General features: G+C 63.7%; 2 protein-coding genes across 2 annotated transcripts; both read right to left on the bottom strand.

The window, feature by feature from the left end:
* Positions 1 to 2,977: 2,977 nt before the first annotated feature.
* Positions 2,978 to 4,075, bottom strand: MNEG_7678 (hypothetical protein; the record flags this gene model as incomplete). The annotated part of the gene is made up of 1 exon (XM_014043849.1): positions 2,978 to 4,075. One exon carries the CDS (start codon positions 4,073 to 4,075, stop codon positions 2,978 to 2,980), a length of 1,098 nt encoding a protein of 365 aa, XP_013899303.1.
* Positions 4,076 to 5,564: 1,489 nt separating this feature from the next.
* MNEG_7677 (Uncharacterized protein ycf36) lies at positions 5,565 to 7,630 on the bottom strand (the record flags this gene model as incomplete). Its single annotated transcript, XM_014043848.1, has 6 exons — positions 5,565 to 5,750; positions 6,064 to 6,271; positions 6,553 to 6,635; positions 6,878 to 7,060; positions 7,288 to 7,378; positions 7,515 to 7,630. 6 exons carry the CDS (start codon positions 7,628 to 7,630, stop codon positions 5,565 to 5,567), a joined length of 867 nt encoding a protein of 288 aa, XP_013899302.1.
* Between the last annotated feature and the right edge of the window lie 1,039 nt (positions 7,631 to 8,669).

Here is an 8,669-nt window from a genome sequence, read left to right as displayed (position 1 = left end):
CTCTCTCCTCTCTCTCTCCCTCTCTCTCTCTCTCTCTCTCTCTCTCTCTCTCTCTCTCTCTCTCTCTCTCTCTCTCTCCCTCTCCATCCCCCATCTGATCTTGCCCACTTCCCCGACCATGACACCATCGACCGACCGCCGCCTGATCTGGCCTTCGCTGACGGCTCTGCCGCCTACATTGTTAAAGCTGTCTGGCCCATGAAGACAGAGAAATCTGGCGGCTCCCGCGTCGTCAAGTACCTGATCAAGTGGCAAGGCTGCCCTGATCCTAACAACACCTGGGAGCCTGCTGTGTCCAACTTCAAACCGCAAGCGCTGAAGTCTACGAGATGGTGCACACGTTTGATCGGCGCTGATCAAGCCACGGGCGGCTTCGCTTTGCTCCAAGTGGAGGAGATTGCAAGGCTGCAAACACTGCTTTACTGCACTTGACTACTGTTGCCTTGGATGCTCTCCTGCCGTCTGTCGGTCCGTCTGCGCCTTTCTGCTGTGCGTATGCACGCGGGCCCGCCGGGACACTCAGGGCACACTGGCCGGCACTGTCAACCGTGTAGCCGGCGGCGCATGTGGCGCACAACGTGGCGGATCCCGGCGCACAGGCGGTGCAGTTGGCAGCGCCCGATGGAGTGCAAGCTGCGCGCGGCGCCCGATTGAGTGACCCCGCCGTGCGTGGGAGTAGACCGGCCTGGCGTACGCCGCGTCACCTGAATTACCTACTACGATTTGCGCCCTTTTAAGTCTGTTCTCGTTCCTGTCATGAATACCCTGGCACTCTGTGACTGGCGCGCGCTCAGACTGGCATCCTGTGACAATCTGGCATCTCTGTGCTTCAGCCTCCTCTCCTGAGCAGGACCCTGCAGGCAAGGCCAGCCTTGTCGCATGAATGGTTTTGGATACATCCTGGCGTAGCATGCAAGCAGTAACGAGGGCAGTTACCGTGGCCACCACCGTAGACACCGCACACCGACGTTGGGTTCGCAATCTCTAGCTTGCAGCGCACTTGTTCGTGTTCTTCAAACTCCGTTATCGCGACCTATTCTTCCACCTGCCCGGCGCCACACAGTATCCAAGGAGCTTCAAGGACCGGAGTTGCACGGCTGTGTGAATCACACACTACTGCGCCGTGGCTGCTGGGGCACCGTCTTTGTGGTCTGCTTCATACGCGCCGGCGACAGCGGCAGCTGTGTCAGGAGCGCCATGGAGTCTGAACTCCTCTCCCTGGTCAATTCTGCACGCGCGTCCTCGGGCCTGCGGCCCGTGACCATCAACCCCCGGCTAACCGCCGCCGCCCAGACACACAGCCTGGACCAGGCGCGCCGCAACCGCATGGGCCATGAGGGCAGCAACGGGTCGAGTATCGGCCAGCGGGTCAAGCAGCAGGGGTACTCAATGAGATATGCTGGTGAGAACGTGGCTGCAGGGCAGACCTCTGCGCGAGCTGTGTTCCGGGACTGGATGAACAGTGCAGGCCACAGGTGAGCATGAAAACAGGTTTCACCATGATGCCGTGGCCGATGGTACTTGCAGACCACTCTGCAAGCCGGGAAAAAACCGGCCATACATCGGAATTCACAGTGAGGTTACTGCATGTCAGCATGCCAAGCAAAAGCGCTGGCGGCTGGGCACGTCAAGATGAGCACTCAGTTCCTATTTTCTCTCATGTCCATGCTCATATTTGGGCTTCCACTTGAATTGTAGGGCCAACATCCTCAACCGAAACTACACTAACATGGGTGTGGCGGCCATCAGATCAGCCTCCGGCACTGTGTACTGGACACAGGTGCGGCATCCAGTGCGCACGCCTTGGTCCACGCACTATTGTGGCCAGAAGGGGATACTTGCTGGTGGAAAAGCATGCAACAAAAATAGGGTATAGGGGTGCCTGCACTTACTTCCATGGTGCAAGCCCCAAAGAGATGTGGTGTTTTGCTTGAACCTTTGCTTGAACCCGTGCGTAGTGTTTGCGGCCAGCACGAAGTAGTACTTCACAACCCTCTACGCGTACCCTCCCAATCGCCTGAACAGGTGTTTGCATCCCCGCTGTGACAGTATCGTCCAACTTGGATGTATCAGGTTGTACAGCTAAGTGTAGACCTCCAAGCTATATCCCTCCCTTTGCAAGCTGCTGAATTGCTGCGCGCATCGCCAATGCCCTGTCAATGTTGATTCTACTAATCATTTTCCGTATGATGTCATGGGTTGTGCAAATCCAGTCCCTCTGTGCCTGAGATAACATGTGTTGGGCAGGACCTATTATTACTGATTCATTTTGCGTCAGTTGCGACGCGTCATGTGTAAGCACTCCTGACATGTCACTGTTGCAGCGGGGTTGGGGGGTGAGGCTGTTGCAGAGCACAAGGCACTGCAGGGACCAGGTACATGTGCACAAGTCAGGGCCCCTCTTTGATTATGTCCAGACTGCGCCAGGCATGGCGCATGCACAGGCCACGAGAACACTCCAGGACAGCGCACGGCCGCACAGACAGCGTGCTTTGTTCACAAGCATGCATGCATGCCCACTCCTGTAATTGCCGCACTCTGCCCGGCAAGGTCATGGTGCAATGCAGCGGTGTGAGGGTGTGAGGAGGGATAGAGCAAAGGTGCGTGAGAAAGGGCGCAGCGCAAAATCAGGGGACATGCAGCAGACGCCGGCGGTTTGGCAGACGGGAGGGGACGCGAAGAGTCATGTGATTGCTTGATCGCCGCTTCTGTGAAAGTGGGCAGCACGCAACCAAGTAAGGGCTCAAAGGCTGGCGGACCAGCGCAGGCCGCGTCCCGCGCGTGGCAAAGGGCCGCAAGGGCAGCCGGCAAGGCCCAAGGCGGCTGGCGACACTATAGTGTGTCAGCCAGAAGTATTGACAGGAGGCACAGGCACGAAGCAGCAACGAGGCAAGGTATGGCACAAAAGGTCGGGGCGCAACAAACCAGGGTCTGTCAAGAAACATCCACAGCAGGGCGTTAGCTTGCGCGCAAGCGGCTAGCAGGCCACCGCCGCCTCGCCCCCCACCACGCCCACAACCACCTTCGCCGCCTCCCGGTCGGGGCGGCTGCGACGCGCCGAGAGGCGGGCAAGCTTGGCGGCAAACGCAGCGCCCGGCATCTGGCCGATGCGGCCCTTGGGGGCGGCGGGGGCGGGCGTGGGCTCGCCATCGCAGGGCTTGGCGGAGGGGGCGGCGCCCGCCTTGATGCGGGCCGTGCGGCAGGAGGCGGGGGCGCGCCGGCTGGCGCGGGCGTGCGGCAGGGCGGACCTGAACTTGGTGCAGAGGTTGTCCCTCCACCTGCTGGGCGTTGCAGCAGCGCCGGCCTCAGAACCGGGCTTGGGGGCCGCTGCCGCAGGCTTGGGGGCGGGGGAGGCGACGACGCTCACCAGCACGGCAGCGTTGGCGTCGGCCACAGCGACAGGGAAGGCGGGGCTGCCGTTGTCGCCGGGGCCGGCCGCAGGCGCGGCGACCGCGGCACCAGCGGGCGCGGAGGGGGACAACGCGGCGTGAGCCTTGCTGCTGCGATGACCCTTCGTCTGAGTGGCGGTCTTCTCAGCCTTGCGCTTGGGGGTGAGGGCGGCCGACGCCTGGGCGGCGGTGGCGTGCCACGAAGCGGCGACAGAGTGGCATGCGGCGCCGCACTTGGCCTCGGCGCTGGCAAAGGCGCGCGCAAACCAGTTGGCGTTCTTCGGGGCCTTGGGGGCGGAGGCGTTGTCACCAAGGGGGGCGGCGGCCTGGGTGGCGTTGCTCTGGCTGGCCGTGGAGGAGGCGCTGGCTGCGCGCGGCGCGGGTGCGGTTGCGGGCTCCTCGGGTGCAGGGGTGGCTTTATCAGCGGCGGCGACTACGAGGGCGCGCCATTTGGCCTTGACGGCGGAGACCGCGCGCACAAACCAGCCGGCCTTGGAGGCCCTGGGTGCGTCAGCGGCGGTGGCGGTGGTGGGCTGCGAGGGGTCGGGAATGCCGGCGTCGGATGACGTGCCTTCAGCGCCGCAGGGGATGGGCGCCGGTGGCTCGGCGGCCACGGGACGGGCGTCGGCTTTGGTGGCCTTGGCGGTGGTCTTGGTGCGAGTGTGCGTCGTGCTTGAGCGCCTCATGGCGTCAGCCAGGGTCGCCAGGTGGAGCACGGCCTGAGGTGGGGGGAAGGGCAGGTAATGCGCGGCCTGGTTGGAGGGAGGGCCCCTAGCTCTGGGTGGACAGACGGGCAGCATCGGCAGCGCCGCCTACTGTACGGAGCATATGCAACTGCAGGGAGCCCTCTAGCCATTAAGCGCTTGCTGTGCGGTCAGTGCACCTACCAGGAGTGTGTGAAGTGACGCCATGGATGCTGCTGTCGCGGTGGCGGGCAACCAGCGCGAACAGTGGACACGCGCCTGCAGAGCAGCGCAGGTGGGACGAGCGCGGCGGCGTCAGGCGCGGCAGGGCGCAGGATAGCGCTCTCAAGTATTGTGCCGATAGGAGACAACATGTACGCAGCGCCAGGCGGACACAGAGGCCGGGCACCAAAAGCGGTTGCCCTCGTGGGTGCTTCACGGGGCCCTCACCTGTGTCGTTGGGTGCAGGATCACGTCGTGTATGCGAGACCTCAATGCAGGCTTGGAGGCGGAAGACGGGCCTTTGGAGTCGGGGTGCTGTCAGCTGCGTTGAGCTGGACTGCTTGGGATACGTTGGCCAGGGGGCTAAAGTGGTTTGAAGTACTCGATTATGAATGTTCTTGATCGTGCGGCGTGTGTAGTACCCTGCCAATGGGCGCCGACCTGATTCGGCTTCCGCTCCCGAGCCGAAGTGCAGCTCCTCAGGGGTCAGCTCCTGCGCCAGCCGTTTCCTGCGCCCACGCTGCCCCAGGGGCGTCGTTCCTTGCTAATGGCCTTATGCGTTCTGCATCAGCTCCCTGGCTACAGCAGCCTGTCGGCAGTTTGTTTCATGCGGTGCAGAGGCGGACTGCACGTGTACGCTCTGCAGTCCGCAGTGTGCTGAATGGCAGCCTTGCATCATGCAGCCTCTCGCTCTCTGTCTTGCCACTACTCTTACTTACTCCAGAGCAGCGTGCATTCAAATAGCAACCGCCCAGGCAATGCCACCTCCCCTCTCAAGTCAGCCGGCTGTGCTGCGCCCCGTCGGGCTCTGCCGGCACGTGTCTGGCCTTGCCAGGCATTGGCATTGGCCACCCTGCGGTCTCAGCAAAGCAGATGAGACAGGGGTTTGGGTAGGCAAGAGGGCTCGGTGTGCGCCTGCATGGCGCGTTCACGGCAGCAGGCAAGAGCTGACCTCAGAAACCCCTGACCTGCAGGTGTATCAACTTGAACAGCATTTGCTCATCACAGGTCAAGCTTTCCAGCCTGGACATGTCAACACCTCGCACGGTGTCAAGATGACCGCACCAGTACGTCACCAGTACCATAAAGCAAGGTGCTCAGCTCATGCTTTCTCTCCAACATTCTGTCGCAACAGGCCCTCACTCACGTGGCACAGGGACGGCAAACAAACCGCTCAGCAGGCACAGATACAGTTCAGATTCAGGCCCAGCATAACCAATGCTAGCAATTCAAAGGAGGCGCTTACGCGCGTGTGCCTGCGGGGGGCGCGTCACGGCAAGGGCCGCATGTGTTGCAGGATGGAGCCCGCCGCCGCCGCCGCCGCCGCGTTGGCCGCGTCGTCCCCGTCCTCCAGATCAGCCCATGGCTCGTACTCCCGGACGCGGTCCTCATAACTGCGGCCCTCCAGGGCCGACGCCGCGGCCGCAGCCGTGGACCGCGGGGCGGAGTAGTTGTCCTGGTAATACGAGGACTGGGCTGAGGGGGGCGGGAGGGCGGCCAGCAGCACGACAGAGGCAGCCAGGGCGCCTGCGCGTGGGGGCAGCGGTGTCGGTGTTTGAGAACTCGTGAGGGGCCGAGCGCCGAGCAGGTGAACGTCAAGACGGTGCAGCGCGGTTGGAGGGAGCAGGGCAGGAAGGAGCGATGCTGTCGAATTGCTGGCAGCAGCAGCAGCAGCAGCAGTAGCAGCAGCAGCCTAGCAGCAGCAGCAGCAGCAGCAGCAGCAGCAGCAGCAGCAGCAGCAGCAGCAGCAGCAGCAGCAGCAGCGGCACCAGCAGCTGCGGCGGCAGCAGCAGCAGCGGCAGCAGCAGCAGCAGCACACGGGTGCGCCCCCAGCGCGTGACGCGGTCGAACCCACCCCCAAGACCGAGCAGCGTCGACTTGAGGCGCGCCATGGTGGGGCGAATCTGATAGGCGAACGCCAGCCGGTCGCGCGCCAGGATCTCAGGCGTCTTCACCCACAGCTGCCCGTCGTACCACCTGGCAATTTGAGCAACATCGCGCACACCAGTTGGGGGGCGCTGACAGGCCTGCTTAGCGCATACGCCCCGCTGCGTCACACACCAGCAACAACACAAAGCGCAAGGCCACGAGCAGCTGCTGCCATTTCCTGCATGACGAGGAGAGCTGGCACGCCGTATGTTGAGGTCAGCAAGCGGCTGGCGCGACCCCGAAATGCTGGCGCCCCCAGCCGCCAGATGGGCCCCAACTTGGGATGCAGTGCGGCAACATCGACCGCGCAACAGGCGGGCCCAGCGCACCCGGTCTCCTCGTAGGGCACCGTGGCGGCCTGCAGCCGCGCGCCGACGTGGTCCCAGCCCAGGTACATCCGCCACACCAGCACCTGCGTTCACCGCGCCGCGCCGCGCGGAACTGCTATCATAACATGCTTAGCCCCGACCGCGGGACGGCGGTTTGAGGGGCGCCGCCTCACCCGTCACGGCGCGCCCGCCCCGCCAGCCCGCCCGCCCGGCGCGTCTCGCAGCAGACCTTTTGCCCGCTCAGCCGCGGCCCCGGCCGGCACCCCCTCAGCGCCGCACCGAACGACGCGCGCCGCGCCGCGACCACAGCCGCCCCCGCACCCACCGTTACGATGAACAGGCTGCCCGCTGCCGCCGACAGCAGGCACTGCGCCGGCTCCTTTGAGAATTCGAAGGTGAAGCATGACACTGGCAGTCCCATGAGGAAGAAGAAGGCCCCGAAGCTCTTGGCCAGGCTCAGGCTGAACTGGGGCAGGGGCCGCCGCGCGAGGTCAAATGTCTCATCCTCCTGCGGGCCGGCGGCGGCGAACGACGGATGGGCGGACGCCGCGCCGCGGAGGCGCCGCACAGGAGAGGCGCCGCAGCGCGCGCGCGGCGGGCGCGGATCACGCAGGCAGCGGGGCTGGCGCCTTGAGCTTCTGCAGGCGTCGCGCTGCCGAGCCGTGCCATTGCGCCCTGCCGCGCGGTCGTAAAGCGCGGGCGGGGCCCAAGTGCGCTGCCCGGAAATTTGCCCACCTGCAGCTCCTTCAGCTGGAAGATCGGCTGCTGGTCCTTCGGCACGGGGCATGCTGCCGCGAGCGGGTCGGAGCGGTCGTCCGGCAGCACACTGCACGGTGCACAAGCACGGGGCGTGCGTGCACAATGGGCGGCAGGCATGAGGTGCAGGCCCAAGAGGAACCAAGTAGCAGCGGCTGGGGCAAGTGCAGGCGCGGGGCCGAGGGCCGGGGCGGGGCGGCGCTCACCCGAGCCGCTGCAGTGGTCGCCGGAGCGGCGTCCCCGCCACTGTTCGCGCGCGCCCCGGGAGGCGCACGCAGCATGGGGTGGCCGCGCATCGAAGCGCTGCTGTGCTTATTGCCATTGTATCTGCGCGCAAACGAGCGTCTGCGCAGGAAGAGGCAGGATGATCCGTGCGTGGGTTCCTGTTGCGCTGCAAAATCGGGGTCGCTGAGCGACCAGAGCGCGTCTAACAGACAGTTTTGCGTCCAAGGCAGAGTTTGCGCTAGCTCACACCTCCAGCAGCCCTTGATGTCCGCGACGGCTCAAATCTGGGCGATGTATTCTAACGCACCGCTGCAGACGATCACACGTACACTTTTACTTGGCACTGGAGCATATTTCTGCGATTGTGGGCGCACAGGGATCAGAGGAGAACGCCTATGCTCCGCGGAGCTGGCATGTGCCCCACCTGCGCTGCGGACGCTGTGCGCGCACCTCCGCGTGGACGCTGCAATATGGGCGTGTGCAGTGGTTGTGCGGCACGAAACCTCCCGCCGCAACCGCCATGCTTTCCGTCCACATTATAATTACATAACAAAACTGGTGGAACGCAAGGAGGAGGCGGCAAAGATATTTGCACAGCCGCAAGGAATATCTGCCTCCGTGTCGTGGCCCACCCTCCCCTATTTTGATGCCTGCTCGTTGCGACCGGACTACGACATACATACTTTCAGTCCCCTCTCTTGGCGTCATTGTGCTTCGGTTACCCACTTCCATAATGGGTCAGGCGCAGACACCTGTCCGCAGACTTGCGCATGTAGCAAGGGGCGTCTGACCCCCTTGGCCGGTTGCCTGGGCTGTGCCTAGATATGTTCTATATCATTATGAAAATCCACGCGAAAACCATGGTAGTGACTGCTTACCCACTGCTGTGTTTCATGGGGCTCACTGCACGCCCCAACTTCATCAGCGTAGGCAGGGAAAGGGGGAAAGCACGAGCCCTTCCACTGGCAAGGCAGGCCTGCTGCGGCCCCGCAGGCTCCAAGGAGGGCACATGGTACAATCCAGAGGGTCAGCTGTAGGGTGCTCACTAAACTTGCCGAATGAAGCCCAAAGACAATAGTGACGGCAACCCCTAACCCCTGCCCCTCCCGCGGCCGCGGCCACCCCTGCCGCCGCCC

Source organism: Monoraphidium neglectum (genome assembly GCF_000611645.1).
Source record: "Monoraphidium neglectum strain SAG 48.87 unplaced genomic scaffold scaffold01382, whole genome shotgun sequence".
NCBI classification, from domain to species: Eukaryota; Viridiplantae; Chlorophyta; class Chlorophyceae; order Sphaeropleales; family Selenastraceae; genus Monoraphidium; species Monoraphidium neglectum.
This window is presented reverse-complemented; position numbering and strand designations above follow the sequence as displayed.